This window comes from Myotis lucifugus, unplaced genomic scaffold (genome assembly GCF_000147115.1).
Source record: "Myotis lucifugus unplaced genomic scaffold, Myoluc2.0 scaffold_115, whole genome shotgun sequence".
NCBI classification, from domain to species: Eukaryota; Metazoa; Chordata; class Mammalia; order Chiroptera; family Vespertilionidae; genus Myotis; species Myotis lucifugus.
The window spans coordinates 1,122,346-1,144,101 of NW_005871163.1; the positions used below are offsets into that span (position 1 = coordinate 1,122,346).

The following is a 21,756-nucleotide window of genomic DNA, read 5'->3' on the forward strand; positions in this document are numbered from 1 at the left end:
TTAAAATATTTGAAAAATATCATGAATATATATTGACTAGAAAGAGGAAATACTATAGTGCAGTGGTCGGCAAACTGTGCTCGCGAGCCACATGCGGCTCTTTGGCCCCTTGAGTGTGGCCATGAAGTTTCAATCGCACTGTATGTGCGCGTCCATACATGGTATTTTGTGGAAGAGCCACACTCAAGGGGCCGCAGTTTACTGACCACTGCTATAGTGTATTGTCAAAGAGGAAAAGAGCAAAACCACTTTTGAAGGACAGTAGATAGATTGCCTTGGTTGGAAGAAAAATGAGAGATGAAGTTTAAAAAAGATGAGATTGGTGGTCTCTAGTTTAATTTTGATAATGTAAGAAAAGATGAGCTGAATTAGGTTATTACCTGTGGAATTATGTTTAAAAAAATTCTTCTAGCTTATATAAGTGAACTGGAGTATGAAGCAGTTGAATTGGTCCATTGAGTTATAGACCATTTTATATGTATCTTGAATTTGTGACTCTATATCAGGTATATTTGCTCACTTTGCCATTTCAGTAATAGTTTATAATTTGGTAAAACTTTTATGTACAGATTTTTTGTTTTTCAAAAATCTTTAAAATGTTACCTTTGATTTCCACTCTTGCCTTTTCTTATCCTTAGGATTAGTCTAAGTAGCAAATGCTTAACTATTCGGACCTAATGGAACTATATAAAAAATAAAAAAAGGATTTGAATTGATGGGGCAGAGATTGAAAGGAGGAAAACAAGTCTCCAATAGTTGCTGAATAGGTAAGAGCTTTCTTATAATGATTTCTTAATTTAATTCTGATGAACCTTTAAGGAATAGAGAGGACATCCTTGTTTGCTATTATCAAAGACAATAGATTTAATTTTAAGTGAAATACTAGCTAAGCAGGTGTCTGAAATTTTAAGAAGATGCCTATAAACATTTTTATAAGCTAATTCTTTAAGTTATCTGTATCATTTTGAACAAAGAAGAATTAAAAACAATAATTGGTTAATAATGTGATATTACGTATTATTACTTCAGCTTTAGTAAAGTTGTTTCAGGGTTTTATATTATTGTGAATACTTAGTGAACTGTTGGATTAAATATTTGTTTTGTGTGGCTCCCAGTTTCCAAAATGAACTTAAAGAAATTTACCTAAAAAAAAAAAAGAATGAAAGAAACAAAATTATCTTCTAATTGTTTAACAGTTTTTGCTCTGATGTATTTAACTAAAAGTCCAACCAAGTTGTGTGTGACTAGGAATGCTTTCCTCAAATGCTCTTTCCAAGTCATTTCTGGTCACTTTTGCCACCATAGGCATTTAGTCATACCTATTTAGTATTTTCCATAAAGATCATAAATTTCACATGCCAATGAAAGTCTCTTAATAAAATTACTAGGAAATAATATTTATTATTCATTTCTATATTAAATATATTTAGTATTTTCTTTAACTTGTAATTTTTAACAATGTCTTCCCCCTAGCTTCTAAATCTCAAATTTACTCTAAAAACAGTTGATTTAAAATAAAAAGTAGAGGTGCATTTTCAGTATTGTAGACTTCCTGAATGAATGACAAAGCATTTAGATCTTTTAAGAAGTCACCTGGAAATTCGCCAGCTATGTTCTTGGCATTACATACTTTGTCAATTGTGCCTTAAAATATTCTGCAGTCCTTTCTAACCACTCTTCACCCCCAACACTAACAACAACAAGGCAAGAGAACTGGAGTGATATAAAATTTACTTTTTTGTTAATAAATGTGAGAATTTTATCACCACTTTAAAATTAATTATTCTTATGTCTTAATGAAGAACAATAACTTGTTCCTTTTTAGTAGTTATTTACTGAATTCAATTATGAATGAGAACAAGTTACTAAAATTTGTGAGCAGGAAGATCTAACAAAAACAAATTTTTCATACAAATATCTCCCAAATATCTGCTTATTAGTACAATAGCTATTTATTTTAATGGCTGAAATAGTAGCTTTCAAAAGACCTTATTAAATATGTATATATGTTTCCATGATAGTACTATTTCCATTCGCTTTCCCTTCTTTTGGCATAGCAAGACATAAAGCTATTATACACAATAGTGACTATATGCTTTATTTTAAATAACATGAAGTTGGAAAAAAGGAAAATATTTGAATCTCTTCATTATGAAGAGAGGAAATTGCTCCACCAAAGTAATTTTTATGAATAGTGTCTATCAAAAGCTTATCATTTAAAATTCATGGACACATAAAACCACATAAACACTTATAGAGAGGCTAGTTATGTAACTTTACCTAGCAATTAAACTTCAATACAGTAATCCTATGATTTTGTAGACCTTGCTTTAACGGACTTGGATTTAATGGACAAAATTTCAGGTCCATATGTCATATGTGAAAATTAACACCCTGTTAATTTTAAATGCTTTTAAACAAGATTTACTTATAATTAAATTAACATCTTAATTTTTTTGTTATTAATTCACTGTTACTTTTAACACATTTTAGCGAATAGGCCATATATTGGGAAAAAACACTGTAGTAATTTTTCTGACATAAATATTACAGATCTACAACTATAGTCTACATATTTAAATATAAGAATCACCGCTCGTAAATAATATTCAGCAAATGCTTAGCACGTGATCACACCGTATCACGTGAGGTTAATTGGTTCTGTTGTGTGGTTGTGACTTTCTGTAGCAGTTTCAACATGTGCCAGTGTTCCCACTGCACTAAGCCATGCCCCAGCTGTGTGCATTTGTTTACTCTTGATGACTGGCAAATGCATGCATTTACTAGACCTACTTGATATAAATTTAAAATTACTATAATGCATATAGAAAACTTTTCTGTGAAATTAGACTTTTCATACATACTTAATTTTAATTATACAAATGGGTCTACATAAATAAAAACAGGTAATACTAACTAATTTGTCAATTTTAAAACATATTTTTTATTGACTCAGAAAGAAAAGGAGAGGGAGAGAGAGACAGAAACATCAATGATGAGAGAGAAACATCGATCAGCTGCCTACTGCACACCTCCTACTGGGGATGTGCCTGCAACCAACGTACATGCCCTTGACCGGAATTGAACCTGGGACCCTTCAGTCTGCAGCCGACACTATCCACTGAGCCAAACCAGTTAGGGCTCTTTGAGACTCTTGACTTTTTACAAGATGTCTCAGTTCCGATTCCGGTCAAGGGCACTTGTCTGGTTTGCAGACTCAATCCCCAGTAGGGAGCGTACAGGAGGCAGCTAATCAATGATTCTCTATCATCATTGATGTTTCTCTCTCTCTCATTCTCCCTTCCTCTCTAATATATATATTTAAAGGGCACGGGGGTTTTATTTTCTGTCTACTTAGGTAATCAAAGCATCCATATTGCCAAAAATGGAAATTCTTATATTATTTTTATAATCACAAATAATGCCAACTATATTCTCATTTTTAAAAAAAGGCATACTTTTTATGTATGAAAGTGAAATGTATACTAGTGTATTTATCAAGGAGGTAGTGTTCTTTTTGTAGTTTTTTTTTTATTTGCACAAAAACCACATATTTATTTGGCTTATTATAGGAAAATACTAGTCTTTTACCTTCCTTTTAGATGTAACCTTCTGTAATGGAAGATGATTGAAGATAAAGGGCCTCGTGTTGCTGACTACTTTGTTGTAGCAGGATTAACTGATGTTTCAAAGCCTTTTGAAGAAGAAATTCACTTCAATGATGCCTGTCATAAAGTAGCTAAACCAAAAGAGCCTATCACAGATGTTTCAGTTATTATTAAATCTCTTGGGGAGGAAGTGCCACAGGATTATATGTGTATTGATGTTACCCCATCTGGATTGTCAGCTGACCTCAATAATGGAAGTCTTGTGGGGCCACAGATTTATCTTTGCTATAGAAGAGGAAGAGATAAGCCTCCACTTACAGATCTTGGGTAAGTCTTTTTTTAAAATAATTTTTGTGTCCCTGGCTGGGTGGTGCAGTTGGTTAGAGTGCTGTCTCATGCACCAAAAAAAGGTTTCAGGTTTGATTCTTGGTCAGGGCATGAACAGGAAGCAACCAATCAATGTTTCTCACATTGATGCTTCTCTCCTTCTCTCTTCCTCTCTCTTGAAAAAAATCAATAAAACATATTCTCGAGGGAGGATTAAAAAACAATTATTGTTATAGATTCTGAAGTTAACTGTTTAGTATTTTTTAATTAATAAATATATGGCAGCTTTAGAAAAAGAAATACATATGTAATCCAGAATCCTGTATTCTATCACTTTGTTCATTATACCTTTTCAGTGTCCCTTTGTCCTACAGGTTCCCAGAACTTTCATCTTGTCTGAGTTTCTTTCTATTAAAGGTAGGGGGATGTTCTGGCCAGTGTTGCTCAGTTGGTTGAGCATTGTCCCATACACCCAGAGATTGCCAGTTTGATTCGCAGTCAAGGCACATGCCCAGGTTTCAGACTCAATCTCCAATAGGAGGTGTGCAGGAGGCAGCCAATCCATCTTTCTCTCTCTGTCTCCCTTCCTCTCGCTGTAAAATCATTAAAAACATTTTTTTTTAAGTGGAGAGAATTTGAAAAACATTTACAGAAAAGTACTAGAAAATTAATGTATTATCCTGATCATAAAATTTTAAATTATTTTTAAAGTACAAGAAAAGGGTGGTTTTTAAGCATGTAATATAATGATCATTATAAATGGATAAGTCTGCATCAAACAAGGATCTTGAGGTAAATTAGTGCTTTCCTTAAGATACTATATTGAACTTGGGGCTCCTTTTTAATATGACAGATTTATTGAAAATTCACATACCATACAATTCACCCATTTGAGGTGAACAATTCAGTAGTTTTTAGGATATTTATGGAGTTGTACAACCATCACCACAATAAATTTTAGAACATTTTTATCATGCCAAAAGACACCCTGTACTCACTTTAGTAAACTATTCAATTCTCCTGAACCCCTTCAGCTCTAGGCAATCACTAGTCTATTTTCTATTTCTATAGATTTGCCTATTCTGGACATTTTATATAAATGGAATCAGTGTGTGTGTGTGTGTCTGACTTCTTTCACTGTTTTCAAGGTTTATCCATGTTGTAGCATGTGTCAATACTTTTATCTCTTTATACAGCTGAATAATATTCCATCTTGTAGATACACCACAATTAATTTATCCCTTTTCAGTTGATTGTGGGTTGTTTATATGTTCTGGTTATTATGAATAATGCTTCTGGAAATATTCATGTACAAGTTTTTGTATGGACATATGTCTCAATTTCTCTTGTATATTTACTTAGAAGTGGAATTTCTGGGTCATATGGTATCTGTGTGTTAAACCTTTTGAGAAACTGCCAGACTGTTTTCCAAAGTAGTTGTACCACTTTGCATTCCCACTGGCACTATACTGGTATGAAGCTTCCAATTTCTCCACATCTTAGCCAACATTTTGTTTGTCATTTTAATTATAACTGTCCTAATGGATGTGAAGTGGCATCTCATTGTGGTCTTGATCTGCATTCACCTGGTGGCTAATGATGTTGAGCATCTTTCTTCTGTTTATTTGCCATGTGTAGCTCTTTGGAGAAATGTCTATTCAGAATCCTTTCCCTGTTTTTAATTGTGTTGTCTTTTTATTGTTGAGCTTTGGGAGTTCATTACATGTTCTAGATGCACATTCCTTACCAGGTACATGATTTACAAATATTTTCTCCCATTCTGTGGGTTGTCTTTTCACTTTCTTTATGGTATCCTTTGAAGCTGAAAAGTTTTTAATTTTGATGAGGTCTGATTTAACTATTTTTTCTTTTGTAGCTTATGTTTTGGTATCATATCTAAGAAGGCTTTTACTAGTCTATGGTTAAGGAAGGGGTTCAATCTTACCCTTTTGCATATGGATATCCATCTGTCCTAGCACCATCTGCTGACGAGAATATTCTTCTCCCATTTTCAAAAATTAATTGGCCATAGATGTATGGGTTTATTTCCGGACTCTCAGTTCTATTCCATTTGTCTACCTGTCTGTCCTTAGGCCAGTACTAGACAGTTTAGATTACTGTAGCTATGTAGTTAGTGTTTACATTGGGTGTAAGTATTCCAACTTTGTTCCTCTTTTTCAAGATTGTTTTGGCTATTCTGGGCCTTTTGAATTTTAATATTTGTTTTAGGCTCAGTTTGTCAATTTCTGCAAAGATTGGGGTTCTTTTAAAAGAAGAATATATGCATATTTTACATATATGTAAAACAGGATTGTATAAATGTAAAGACATAACTTTTTGTAGTAAAAGAGGAACAAAATTTAAAAGGTAGAAAAATAAGATTCCCACAGGAAAACTGAAAGAAAAAGACCAAAGAAAGGCCAGTAGTAGCTCTAAGAATGTCTTCAAAATGGATGAAGAATTTATAAGGGATGAAGATTAGCCTTCTTGTTTTCATTGCTGTGTTACAAAAAGGGATAGGTTCATAACTTACAGTGTTTTGGTTAAAAATAAGGAAGATATCACCATCCCTACTGATGTTGCCAGAAGGGGCTATAAAAGTTCCATCTCCTAATATATTAAGTTTGAAAGAGGATATGTAGTCATGTTTACTAACACTGGAGGGAAGATAAGATGAGCTCCTGAATTGTCTTCTACTTTTAAAATTCTATCATTAATGGTTGATATTTAAAAAGTTACATTAAAAATCAGTCTTTATTCTGTTAATTCATGAATTGCAGTAATTTTAAATTGGTTGCAAAAGAGCTACTGTATTGCTTCATATGACATTTACATATTTAGTAAATGGCATAGGCAGTAAAATATCAGATATATGTCGTAGCAACATCTTTACTGATACAGCTCCTAGGGCAGTGATGGCGAACCTATGACACGTGTGTCAGAAGTGACACGCGAACTCATTTTTTTGGTTGATTTTTCTTTGTTAAATGGCATTTAAATATATAAAATAAATATCAAAAATATAGTCTTTGTTTTACTATGGTGCAAATATAAAAAAATTTCTATATGTGACATGGCACCAGAGTTAAGTTAGGGTTTTTCAAAACGCTGACACGCTGAGCTCAAAAGGTTCGCCATCACTGTCCTAGGGCAATGGAAACTAAGGAGAAAATAAACAAATGGGACTAAAAAGCTTCTGCACAGCAAAAGTAACCATCAACAAAATAAGAAAGCATGAGAGAACATATTTGCCAATGTTATATCCAATAAGGGCCTAATCTCCAAAATTTATAGGGAACTCATACATCTTAACAAAAGGAAAATAAACAATCCAATCAAAAAATGGGCAAAGGACTTAGACACTTTTTGAAAGTGGACATACAGAAAGCCAAGAGACATATGAACACATGCTCCAAGTCACTAATCATCCGAGAGACGCAAATCAAAACAACAATGAGGTACCATCTCACACCTGTCAGAATGGCTATCATCAACAAATCAACAAACGACAAGTGCTGGAGAGGATGTGGAGAAAAAGGAACCCTCTTGCACTATTGGTGGGAACGATGCAGCCACTGTGGAGAACAGTATGGAGTTTCCTCAAAAAATTAAAAATGGAACTCCCATTTGACCCAGTAATACCACTTCTAGGAATATATCCTAAGAAATCAGAACCACCAATCAGAAAGGACATATGCACCCCTATGTTCATAGCAGCACAATTTACAATAGCTAAGATTTGGAAACAGCCTAAGTGCCCATCAGCAGATGAGTGGATTAAAAAACTGGTACATCTACACAATGGAATACTACACTGCTGTAAAAAAGAAAGAACTCTTACCATTCACAACAGCATGGGTGGACATGGAGAACATTATGCTTAGTGAAATAAGCCAGTCAGAGAAAGATAAATATCACATGATCTCACTCATTTGTGGAATACAATGAACAATATAAACTGATGAACAAAAATAGAGACAGAGAAGCATTGAACATACCATCAAACTTCAGAGGGAAGAGGGGGTGGTAAGAGATCAACCAAAGGACTTGTATGCATGCATATAAGCATAACCAATGGACACAGACACTGGGGGTGGGGGGGCGTGAGGGTGGCCAGGGAGAGGTCAATGGGGGGGGCGGGAAGGAGACACCTGTAATACTATATGTAATACTTTAAACAATAAAGAATTTTAAAAAAAGAAAGTAAACCAGCTGTTAAATCTTGATTAGGTAAGTTGCTCCTATGACCACTGACTATCATCAGAATTTTAGCTTGTGGATAAAATGAAGGCACTGTTGCAGATTCTCATTTGGGTGTTGGAGTTCCCTAGAGTAGAGATGAGGAATTTTCCAAGCATAGGAAGGATTCTGGAATAGGAAAGGACTTGAACTGAAATGAACAACTACTTTTATAGCTACCCTTATATGTTTGTTATTGTGAAGAATATGACATCATTCTTGCCTTTTAAATCTTAGTTTTTTTTTTATTTTTTCAATTACAGTTTACATCCACTGTTTTTTTAATTTTTTTTTATTTATTGTCTAAAGTTTTACATATGTCTCCTTTTTCCCCACTTGACCCCCCCACCCAGCCATTCCCACCCGGGGCAAGCCCCCACCACCCCAGTGTCTGTGTCCATTGGTTATACTAATATGCATGCATACAAGTCCTTTGGTTGCTCGCTAAACCCCCACTCCCCTGCCATTTGTCTCTAGATCTATTCTTGTTCATCAAATTATGTTGATCATTATATCTCACATATGAGTGAGATCATGTGATATTTATCTTTCTCCTACTGGCTTATTTCGCTTAGCATAATGCTCTCCAGTTCCATCCATGCTGTTGCAAATAGTAAAAGCTCCTTCTTTTTTATAGCGGTGTAGTATTCCATTATGTAGATGTACCACAGTTTTTGAATGCACTGATCTGCTGATTACATCCACTATTATTTTGTATTAGTTTCAGGTGTACAGAATAGTGGTTAGATAATCATGTACTTTACAAAGTGTTCCCCCTGATACTTCCAGTACCCATCTGGCACCATACAGAGTTATTACAGTATCATTGGCTATATTTTTTATGCTGTGCTTTACATCCCCATGAATATTTTGTAATTGCCAAGCTGTACTTCTCAATCCCTTGACCTTTTTCACCCAGTCCCTCAACCCTCCTCCCCTCTGGCAACCATCAGTCTGTTCTCTGTATCTGTGGGTCTGTTTCTATTTTGTTTGTTTATATTGTTCTATGATACTATAACTAGTAACAAGTAGTAGGAATTTGAATTCAGATGTGTGTAATTCCTCTGTTACAATACCTTTTTTTAAGGTTGAAAAAACAGAACAGAAAAAAAGCAAAATCAAAAAGACAAGGAGGAATAAGCAATTAAGCCAACAATAGAATAAACATAGTCACTGTGATTAAGCATCCAAGTTAGTTCTAAATTTTCCAAAAAAAAATGTTTGTTTGCTGAGAGCCAGGACAAAAAGGGAAATTAAAAATTATTTAGCCTGGCAGGTGTGTCTCAGTGATTGAGCATTGACCTATGAACTAGGAGGTCACGGTTCAATTCCCTATCAGGGCACATGCCCGTGTTACAGGCTCGCCCCCCAGTAGGGGGCGTTCAGGAGGCAGCCGATCAATGATTCTCTCTCATCATTGATGTGTCATCTTTCCCTCTTCCTTCATCTCTGAAATCAATAAAAAATATATTTTAAAAATTATAACAGGAAGCAATAATTTGACCAATTTCTGGTACTAAATTTTCTTTGTATAATGGATTTTATGAAAGGGGACACTGATTGCTATTAAGGACATTACCAGTTACAACCATTTCTATAGCAAAAACACAATATAGTAGACCTTAATTTTTTTTTTTACTGATGCCAAGGACTTAGCTTTAAAGTCTAATCAGTGAATTTTGTGAAAGAATTAAACTATATTATTTAATCATGACATTTTCTTTGTTTCCCCAAGTACTTTAAGTATAGTATTTAGAAGACTTAAGGAATGGATGCCTAGCCTTCCCATTATGAAAAGCCTATGATTTTTACCACAATAAAGAAGCGGGGAAAAACCCATGTCTTTCCCCTATACTTTTGAGGTTATTTTCTCTTTTGAAAGACTAAAATTATCTCTTAAATTTGAGGGAAGTATTGCAAGTAAAAGTGTGTTGGCAGGTCCTTTACCTTCTGGTTAGAGCTTTTTGTAAAATTTTAATTTTGGCCACAATACAAAGTTGCTTTTTCTCAAGAAGATGCTTGGGTTTAGAGACAAAAATAAATGTATAAATCCATTAAATGGAATGCTAAAACAGGAACCTTTGCACTTAATCATTGCTGTCCTGTGGTTTATGTCAACAAAGGTTAATCTGAATTTTTCTTACATTATTTAAATCTTGGTAGGGAAAAGTTATCCTTTAATTTTATATGGGACTGTGCAATTCAAATTTGCAAAAAGATTGAAATCTTGGCTACATTTAAGGACCAGTTCATGATATCTGATAATATTACCTTTCATTTGAGGGTGCTTTGTGTTTGTGTATTTATTTATTTTATTTATTTTTTTAGGGTTTTATATGACTGGAAAGAAAGATTGAAACAGGGGTGTGAAATTATTCAAAGTACTCCCTATGGACGCCCTGCAACTATTAGCGGCAGTACCTCATCACAAAAAATTTATATCACTTACCGAAGAGCCTCTGAAAACATGACTCAGAATACATTGGCTGTCACAGACATATGTATTATTATACCCAGTAAAGGAGAAAGTCCACCACATACATTCTGCAAAGTCGACAAAAATCTCAATAACAGTATGGTAAGTGATTCCTTTGCATTGATAAAATTAGCCACTGATGAAAAGACCATAATGTAAAATCTTTGTTTGGAAAACAGCATAGCACAATTACTGAATTAAAAACATGTTTTTAAAGATATTGGATATTTTATTTTTAGGAAAGTATTTTAGTTGTACTTTCAAAAAGAGCTACGCAAAAAGCCTTTTTTAATTGAAAAAAAAATTTCCCCCTATTGCAAAAGTAATGCACTCCAGTGGTCAGCAAACTGCGCCTCACAAGCCACATGTGGCTCTTTGGCCCCTTGAGTGTGGCTCTTCCACAAAACACCACGTGCGGGCGCGCATGTGCAGTGCGATTGAAACTTCGTGGCCCATGCGCAGAAGTCGGTATTTTGTGGAAGAGCCGCATGTGGCTCGCGAGCCACAGTTTGCCAACCACTGCACTAGGCCAAGGTTAACTCCTCCCTCCACTTGTGCACTAGATCCCATATCCTTACCCATTTGAGGACATGGCTTCAGCAATTCTCCTTATTTTCTTTGTGAATCATCAATTTTTTTTTCTCTATTGCATGCAAACCATTTTTCTCCCATCTTTACAAATCTTGACCCCTTTATCCCCCCCCACCATCTATTGCCCCATTTCATTGTTCTCCTTTATAACAAAATGTCTCAAAGATTTAACTATATTTTGTCCCCTTCCTTACCTTAATTCTTCAGTTAGGGTTTTGTCTCCACCATCCCACCAAGATTGCTCTTGGTTTTTGTTGTTGTTGTTGTGGTTTGTTTGTTTAATTTTTGTTGTTGTTGATAGTATTACAGATATCACCCATTTCCCCCTGTTGACTCCTCTCCTCCCAGCCCCTACTCACTCCCCACCCCCAGGTAAGATTGCTCTTATTGAAGCTAATGATTAGTTCTTCATCTTATTTTCAGTAGGTTTTGGCATAGATGATCATTTCTTCTTGAAACAGTGGCAGAAAGGGAAGATGTAGTCTTTTTCTATGTACTCTCTTGCTTTTTCCTCCTACTTCACCAATCATTCATTTTCTGCCTTTGCCGATATCTTCCCATCTCCCTAACCTCTACACAATGGAATGCTCCAAGGGTTAGTCTGCAGACCATTTATCTTTACCATCTAAACTTACAACCTTGATGATCTAAATACAGGCTATGTGTGGATGACTTCCTAAATGTATGTGTCTACTAGGTTTCTAAACCAGGAAGGAAAAAAAACACACATAATCTGATGTACAGGAGGAAATGTGTGTTGAATTCTTTAAGTTCCTACATGATTTTTATACCTGGCTTACAGCTTTGGCCTAAAAACAAACAAACAAACAAACAACCCCTCCTCTACTTCTCCACCTCCCATTAAACTTATATATAGAAAGAGTTTTCAAGAATTATTAATGTGTGGCTCAGTGGTTGAGTGTTGACCCATGAACCAGGAGGTCAAGGCTCGATTCCCAGTCAGGGCACATGTCCGGGGTTTCAGGCTCGATCCCCAGGAGGGGGCATGCAGGAGGCAGCCGATCAATGATTCTCTCCCACCATTGATGTTTCTATCTCTCTCTCCCTCTCCCTTCCTCTCTGAAATAAATAAAAACATAATTTTACAAAAAGAATTATTAATGTTGAAACTTTGAACTATAAGCCTTGAATGATGTGGATTTGGATTTATTTAGAATGGAATAATATTTTAGAGCTGGAAGAGAACTTATGAATAGTCAGTCATGTGGTGCAAAAGTGCAAAAATTTGTAATTTAGGATATGTAGTCAAGAGTTTTGAGTCACGCAGCTAACTCTTGGCAAATTTGGGACTCTACTCAGTTTTTGATTCATTGAGAGTATTTTTTCATACTCTATGCAAATGGCTCTTGCTTTACAGTCTTTTAAAAATGTCAGTATTTGATTTAGCAAGTTTATTTAGAAAATTGGAGTTATTAACAAAGCAAGCAATTAAATCATGTACCTAATTCCCGGGGAAAATAAAAAGCATTAGAAGGTATGTTTTTGCCATGTTAACACAACACAGATAATTTATAGGTTAAACATTTAAAGTATTTTTGGAACAATGGATTCCCTACTTTCTTTTTTGCTGAACCTTGTATGTGGAAGAAATTTAGAAAACCCTCTTTTAGTTTTGATATAATGGTTATTTTCCTCCAGCGCCCCATAATTTTTACTGTACCTCTGAGCTTCTGTTTTTCATTTTAGAATATTCTTTTTGATTTCTGCCATATCCAAATGGTCATATAGCTTCCTTGTTATCATCACAAAGGTTATCACTGAAGGTTCTTTAATCTTCATGAAATTTGGCTTATTGGGAACTGGAGTTGAGACTTTTCAATAGAAAGCCCTTTATTTATAAAATTTTTACTCACCTGGTAAATTAAAAGTCCAGTTTGACTTACATTCATAATGTCCACCTGACTTTTACACATTCATTCTTTTGATACAAAAATACTAAAACATTTATAAGAACAAAATTCTAACACAGTGATGAGAATAATTTAATATCCTAAGCACAATTTAATAATTTATCTCCTGGAGACACAGAAAAAATGTTTTATGCCCTGGCTGGGTAGCTCAGTTGTTTAGAGCATTGTCCTGATATGCCAGGGTTGTGGTTCCGTCTCAGGTCAGGGCACATACAAGAATCAACCAATGGGTGCATAAGTAAGTGGAGGGAGCAACAAAGAGCGATATTCCTCCCTCTCCCTCTCCCTCTCTCTCTCCCTCTCTCCCTCTCTCCCTCTCTCCCCCTCTCCCCCTCTCCTTCTCTCCCTCTCTCCCCCTTCTTCTTCTCTCTCAAATCAATAAATTTTTAAAAGTAGGGAAATGTTTAAGAAAGCAAGAAAAATTTCTTCATGAGGAGCCAATATATTGCATCATTTGTAACAGCCAAAAGGAAAAAAAAGGAAACAACCTAAGTGACCATCAGTAGAGAAATGGGTAAAATAAACTGATTCATTATTAATGGAAACTATCCAGTAGTTCAGAGGAAGGAATTAGATCAAATCCACTAATTCTCAAAAACATGTTGATGAGTAAAAAAAGTAAGCCATACAAGTATATATTCAGTATATCATCACTTATGTAAAATTTAAAATGCATAAAACAATAATACATACACATAGATGTATATATTTGTACAGTAGAATTTTTTAAGTGCATGTAAATGAAATGCACTGGCTTTCTGGAGAACACAAAGGAGTGGAAGATGAGGTTTTTGCTAAACCTGTAATTTTTTGTTTCTCTATAAATTAAAATATCTGAAGCATATGCACCCCTATGTTTATAGCAGCACAAATTACAATAGCTGAGATCTGGCAACAGCCCAAGTGCCCATCAGTAGATGAATGGATAAAAAAGCTGTGGCACATTTATACCATGGAAGACTCTGCAGCAGTAAAAAAGAAGAATCTCTTACCCTTTGAGACTGCATGGAGGGACCTGGAGAGTATTATGCTAAGTGAAATAAGTCAGTCAGAGAAAGACAAGTATCACATGATCTCACTCATATGTGGAATCTAAGTCACAAAATAAACTGATGAACGGAGTGATCCAGAGAATGGGAGCATGGAACAGAGTGAGGAATCTCAGAGGGAAGGCGGGGGAGGGTGAGTGGGTGGGAGGTAATCAACCAAGGATCTTGTATGCATGCATATATGCATGGCCCATGGACACAAACAATGGGGCAGTAAGGACCTGGGGTGGGGGACAAGGGCAGGCTGGAGGGGGGCAATGGGGGGGGGGGTAAAGGGAACATATGGAATACTTTCAACAGTTATTTAAATATATATATACCTGAAGAAAATATGATAAATTGTTAACATTTGTTAAATCTTGGTGGTAAGTGGGTGTTTGTTATAGTAGTCCCTTAATATTTAAAAAATATCTCTTAGCCCTGGCCAGTGTGGCTCAGTTGGTTGAGCATTGTACTGTGCACCAAAAGGTCGCTGGTTCGATTCCCAGTCAGGGCACATGCCCAGGTTGTGGGTTCAATCCCCAGTTGGGATGCATGCAGGAGGCAATCAGTAGATGTTTCTCACATAGATGTGTGTTCTTTCTCTCTCTCCCTTCTTCTCTCTCTAAAAATCAGTAAAACATATTTAAATATATATTTCTTTAAGTTTATTTTCTCCATATATTTGTCTTCAGTGCTATGAATCTGTCCTCATGTACTGGTTTATAGAGGTACTCTATCATGTGTGCACAAACATGTCCTGACTCATTTAACACATATTTATTGAGCATTTCTACATAGTAGGCACGGTTTTAAGTGCTACAGATATAGTAGTAAATAAAACAAAACCCTTGCCATCATAAAACATATTTTAGTGGTGAGAGGCAGATAATAAATAAGAAAATATGCAATATGCCCAATGGTGGTAAGTGCTATGCAGGGAAGAAAAGCAAGAAAGGGGTGATAGGGAGGACTGGGAAGGTTAGATGAAGGCTTGTTATTGCATATAAGGTGATGAAATAATAAAGTGGCCTTTGAGTTAAGGCCTAAAGAAGGTAAGGAAATGTGCTATGTGAATATATCTGCAACCACCTAAAGTCAAGTGGTGATATCTCCCAAGTTACATCTCCATTTCAGACTTCTCACCTTAGCTCCATATGATTCTTCATTTGGATGTCTAATAGATTTTTCAAACTTAATATGTCTAAAACTGAACTCCTTTTCTTTACCCCAAAATTTGCTTTAGTCAGTCTCCCTCATCTCAGTTACAGGTGGGACTAGAAAATTGAGACTCCTTTGGGAGTAGCAGTTATTTAAAACCAATGTATGAGATCATTTAGAGAAAGGAAGGAACGAACATAAGAGATCACATTTAATGATCAGGAAAAGAGAGAGGATGCTACAAAGGAGACTGAGGGCCTTAGCCAGGTGGCTCAGTTGGAGTGTCATCCCATACACCAAAAGTTGTGGGTTTGATTGCTTTTGGATTTGATCCTGGTCAGGGCGCATATGGGAGGCAACCAATTGATGTTTCTCTTCCCCTTCCTTTCTCTAAAATCAATAAAAAATATATATCTTTAGGTGAGGATTTTAAAAAAGACTGAGGGTTGACCATAAATTTGATGGAAAGGGACCTGGAGAGTGTGATGCCTGAAAAGCCAAGAAAAGAAAATGTTTCAGGAAGGGAGTCATTAGTGGTATTAAAATCTGCTGAGAGGTTGGATAAAATGAAGACTAGGAACCAACTACTTTATTAGATTTGGCATCATTAAAGTTGTCAAGGTGTTCTTTTAAGGAATGGTGAAATTGAAACCTGTTTTGGAATGGATTCAGGAGAGAATGGGATATAAGGAAATGGATATGGCAAATTACTACTCAAGTTTTGGCATAAAAGAGCTGCAGAAAAATCTGGCAGTGTCTGAAAGGGGTTATGGAATCAAAAGGAAGGTATACCTACTAATAGATAATTCCTAGTTTATCACTTCTGCCCAAATTTTGGACTTAGCATAAAATCTAAATTTTTGTGGCTTATTTTTGTTTTAAAGGGTCAGATTTTCATGTTATGCTTTTGCTAGGAAAAAATATGTTAAATTTTACTTCTGAGAGAAAAGTGGGCAGTAACTCCAATAAGATGCTCACAAAACAACCAACTGAAAATAGCTAACAGAGAGCAATCTTTTACATCTTAGATAATACATACTAGAAAGATCAAAGATATTCCATTTTGTTAAGTTATTACCTTTTTAAATTAATTATATTTTCTTTTTTAATTCAGTGGGGATCCGCAGTATACTTATGTTATAAAAAATCAGTGGCAAAAACTAACACTATATCTTACAAAGCTGGTAAGTAGAATTTTTCATGGATTACTTAATATATAAATGTATTATCGGAGCCAGTAATACTAAAATAAACAAAACCCATCTTACAGTGTGTTAGTATCAGGACTGAGACTATAACCTATGTCTTTTAATTCTGTTTTGTTTTCATCCATACAGTTAATGGGAGATTAATGTTAAAAGAAAGCATGATTTTTTAAACATTAGGTTTAAATAAATAACTAATAAGTAGAAATTCTCTTTAAGTTTTTAAATCAGTAGAAAATGGGGGAAAGTATTTTCTAATTAAATTAATGTTTCTTTAATATATCAAATTTAGTCAAATCTATAGTTCATATGTGTTTCATAATAATCTGAAATATTATAAGCTAATTTTTGATTCTATAATACATAACTGAAATTTTCAATTGCCAAAAACCTCAAAATAGCAAACATTCTCATCTTATTTGTAGAGCAAATTCAGTCTTTTAAATAATACTAGAGGCCCGGTGCACAAAATTTTTGCACGGGTAGGGTCCCTAGGCCTGGCTGGTGATCAGGGCTGATCGTTCTGCGTTGCCCCCTGTTGGTCAGCACCCATCATAGAGAGCGATCAAACTCCTGGTCTCCCGGTCGAACTCCCGAGAAGACACTTTGCATATTAATCTTTTTATATATATAGGTAGTTTTAAAATCACATCATAGACTATTACTTTCTGTTCTAGCTTTGATTTTTTTAAGATCTATGTACAATTTATCACTATTTCTGAACTACTTAAAGCCTATCCTGTAGCCTTATGACCTAAGAAAGTAGTAGACAATTAACCTTAGACCCTCATAGGATCTACTGGTTGGCCAGCATATAGTTAGAGAATTTGAGAACTGCCTTGGCCCTTAGTATATATAGTTCATCTCACTTTATAAATGAGAAAAGCAGAGTCTTACAGGTATATGATTTGTTCAGAATCACATAGATATTAGTGGCAAACCAACCACTGGTATTCCTAATTTATCATTTTGCCTTTAAGGTTATATCTAGTGATGGTTTCCACTTGACTTTTACTATTCAAGTTCAGGGAACCTATTTTCTATTTCTAGTCCCACAAAATCCAGTACAAGACTCTGCTGGATGTTGTGTTCAGTAGAAGATTTCTAGACCACTTTCTAGACTAGTCTATTTAATATGAAATCATAGGTCACTTGAAACTCTATCTTCATATAACTTGGGATTATTCAGAAGCCAGATTTGAGTTGATACTATTCTGAAGACATCATTAATATGTGACTCTTCTATTTTTATTAGAATTTTTTTTTGTATTTGTGCTAGAAGTTATGTATGTACTCCTATAGGACATCTATTTTAATGTGTAAAACACCCTGAGGGAAAGTTATTGAGAACTGATGAAATGGATATATGCAGGTAACCATATTGAAAAAATTAAAAAATAGTATATTCATGTGCTTTAAGTTGGTAGTTTGACCACAAACTGAATTTTTGAATATGTGTGTATGTATATTTCTTTAGAATAATCTTTTCTTGTTTGCCTTACTTAAACTTTGTGGATGAAGCTTGAGAAATATTAAGCAGTTAATATGAATCATTATATTTGAGGATTAAAATCTATATAAATCCTACTGAAGCATTCAATTATTTGATGAACATACAGGATGGAGCCAAAGGAGGTTCACAGTTGTTCATATGGAAAATAATGCATTAATTAATAAATAATAATACAAGAATAAACTGTTTTGCATACTCACAAACATAAACCTACTTTTGCCTCACCTAGTATATGTAATGGTTTGAACTTTGAAATGTGTTAAATAAAGCTTTTCAGCATCATTTAAATTACAAGCACCTAATTTAAGAGATGATGACCTAATATTTATTGTTTTTATAGGTCTAATTTGTAGATATCCTCAAGAAGATTATGAGTCATTCTCGCTCCCAGAATCTGTTCCCCTATTTTGTTTACCAATGGGTGCAACTATTGAATGTTGGCCATCAAATAGCAAATACCCTCTCCCTGTATTTTCTACATTTGTGTTAACTGGAGCCTCAGCTGAAAAGGTACTATGTGTTTTAACAAATTATATCAGGAAATTCTTGTACACTTTAAATTTAAGTTTTATATAATGCAAGGAACAGTAGGAAAACATAACTGATTAAATTGAATCTATAGTACACACCTCTTTCATTTGGTTAAAGTAACTATATCCAGGGACAAAGGAAAAGAGAATTTTCATGCTGTTCCATATACTCAAATGCTTTCTTGTGAATGTGGTGAAAGATTTTTAATTGTCATATGATGATCCTTCATTGCTTTGTTTTTGGTAATGTAGAAGCTTTGAAAATAATACAAAATACATTATTAATAATCAATGCTAGTTAGAATCATAGGCTGTTATAGCTGGAAGGGGCCTTGGAAATTTAATCTGACACTCTCTTTTTGTAGATTGAGAAATTGAGATCCAGAGAAATTTAGTGAATTGCCTGAAGTTGGAATTTGTATTTCCCTATCTAAAATTGTCCCACTATCTACTAAATAATAGTTCTTAATAATTTTCTTGCAGAGAATATTGATACAATTTATTTCACTTTCTATGAAACAAATACAATTTAATTGAAACACCTTTTTGAAAAAATATAGAGATATGAGAGTAGCACTTGTGTAGTTTTAAATTTTTATTTTATTTTATTTTTTAATGTACTTCAAGAAAGCAAATGTTCCTGGTACCTAGCACCTTGCCTAACTCATAGACATATAATGGCTCATAAGTGGCCTGGCTCACCCATTAAATATTTAACTAATGATGTGATTTGAATAAATGACATAAAATGTATTTAGTAAATATATTACTTGTTTTCCAGGTCTATGGTGCTGCTATTCAGTTTTATGAACCATATCCTGAGGAGAATCTCACAGAAAAACAGAGACTTCTATTGGGTTTAGCATCATTGGCAGATGGGAAGTCTGACAGTTCCAAAACAGTTCACACTAATAAATGCATCTGCCTTCTTTCTCACTGGCCTTTTTTTGATGCATTCAGAAAGTTTCTGACTTTTTTGTATCGTTATTCCATCTCTGGACCTCATGTCCTTCCAATTGAGAAGTAAGTTAAAAACCTTCTTGATTCAAAATGTGGCAGATCTTTCTATTATGTGTGGTATATTTGTACTTGTAATTGAATTTTACTGGTAAATTTTATATGGAAACTAGATTTGTCAGGAGTTATTTGGAAAAAAGAGTTTGGTGGTTTCAATCAGAAATATTTCTCTATTATACTTTTACAGTCATGCTATTTTTAATAACTTTATCTCTAACAAAATAAGTATTTCATTTTAAAAGTATATATATTTTTTGCCCTAACTGGTTTGGCTCAGTGGATAGAGCGTCGGCCTGCGGACTCAAGGGTCCCAGGTTCAATTCCGGTCAAGGGCATGTACCTTGGTTGCGGGCACATCCCCAGTAGGGAGTGTGCAGGTAAATTGATGTTTCTCTCTCATCAATGTTTCTAACTCTCTATCCCTCTCCCTTCCTCTCTGTAAAAAAATCAATAAAATATATTTAAATATATATATATATATATATATATATATATATATTTTTTTTTTATTGATTTCAGAGAGGATGAGAGAGAGAGAGATAGAAACATCAGAGATGAGAGAATCATTGATCAGCTGCCTCCTGCACCCCTCTACTGGGAATCAAACCTGCATCACAGGCATGTGCCCTGATTGGGAATCAAGCCATGACCTCCTGATTCATAGGTTGACATTCAACCATTGAGCCACACTGGCTGGGCAGTGTTTCATTTTTTGATGTTCTTGTGAAGTTTGGAGATCCTAATTGGAATTTTTAAAAAATAGTTTTATAATTCTTATTTTGCATATAATTTGTGTTTATTATGGACCTTTAAAAATATTCCTCACTATTTTTAGATGTAATGAATTTAAAGAAAAAATTAGACAAGTGCATTCTTTTTAAAATTTTAGTAATTTACTTTAAGGTCATTAAAATATATGAATAATTTTTCAAGTAGTAAGATCTGCTGCAAATGAGATCTAAATATCTACATTGTCTGACTATTGTTTATTTTATTTTAAAAATATATTTTTATTGATTTCAGAGAGAAGTGAGAGGGAGAGAGAGATAGAAACATCAGTGATGAGAGAGAATCATTGATTGGCTGCCTCCGCCATGCTCCCCACTGGGAATCTAACCGTGACTTCCTGATTCATAGGTTGTCGCTCAGCCACTGAGCCAAGCCAGCAGAGAGGACTGTTTGTTTTATACCATCAATCACTTAAGGTCTTTTGTGTTCTTAGGCAGAATTCTCTGACTCTAATGACAGTTGGGAAGTGATAGAATTATCATAAGTACATTGGTGTACAGGATTATTCCTTAATTTTTCCTAGCACTTTTCTAGGCCCAGTATTCCAGTGCAGTTCTCAGTGTTTTTGGTCTCAGGACCCCTTTATACTCTTAACAACTGAGTACCCCCAAAGAGCTTTTCTTTATATCTGTTGATATTTACTATAGTAGAAATTAAAACTGAAAACTTAAAAATACATTATTTTTAAAAACAATAAACATAATTTTTTTTAAAAAAAATAACTGTTTTCCAAAGCAAAAAAATGTTAGAAGAGTGACATTGTTTTACATTTTTATAAATCTAATGTCTGGATTAATTGAACACAGGTAGATTCTCATGTGTGCTTCTGTATTTAATCTGTTGCAATATGTTGCTTGGGTCCAAGTACATGAACCTGGCCTTACGCAAATAAGTAAGTGGACATTTGAATAGTCTGTTCAGAAAATTGTGGATTTCCCTTTTTGTTACTGCACCCAGACATGACAAGTAGAGTTTATTATAGGGGTTAGCAGACACTTGGTTCTGTGTAAAACATCCATGGAGACATTTAGTCCACGTTGACCCATCTACCTACCCCATGTGCCATTACTAGCTGGTTACTGAGTCAGGGATTATTATTGGCAATACAGCTACAGCACAGTTATTAGATCAGTAAAATTTGATAGTATTTCTTATGTATCAATCCTGTAAAACCAAAATTATAAACTGTTATGGGCTATCTGAACCCAAAGACGTTTTCTAAGCATGGACATTTTTGACAGGACCAAATATAAAGAATACTTTGTCATGTACCAAATATGCTCATGGATGTTTTTCATAGAACCAAATATTAAGGACCGTTTGGCATGAACTAAATGTTGC

The 21,756-nt window shown here is 34.6% G+C and overlaps 1 protein-coding gene across 9 annotated transcripts in view; it reads left to right on the forward strand.

Moving 5' to 3' along the window:
* Positions 1–21,756, forward strand: part of DENND4A (DENN domain containing 4A) — a 94,064-nt gene that overhangs the window by 23,077 nt on the left and 49,231 nt on the right. For 6 of the 9 annotated variants that reach the window (XM_023757806.1, XM_023757808.1, XM_023757807.1 and 3 more), the window contains exons 3-8: positions 639–767; positions 3,603–3,935; positions 10,503–10,752; positions 16,476–16,545; positions 18,420–18,589; positions 19,391–19,632. In XM_023757806.1, the coding sequence (XP_023613574.1) occupies positions 3,625–3,935; positions 10,503–10,752; positions 16,476–16,545; positions 18,420–18,589; positions 19,391–19,632 (1,043 nt within the window). In that variant the 5' untranslated portion in view covers positions 639–767; positions 3,603–3,624. Of the gene's footprint in view, positions 1–638; positions 768–3,602; positions 3,936–10,502; positions 10,753–16,475; positions 16,546–18,419; positions 18,590–19,390; positions 19,633–21,756 lie in introns of those variants that run through there. The other 3 variants (XM_023757813.1, XM_023757812.1, XM_023757814.1) reach the window with 3 other exon arrangements.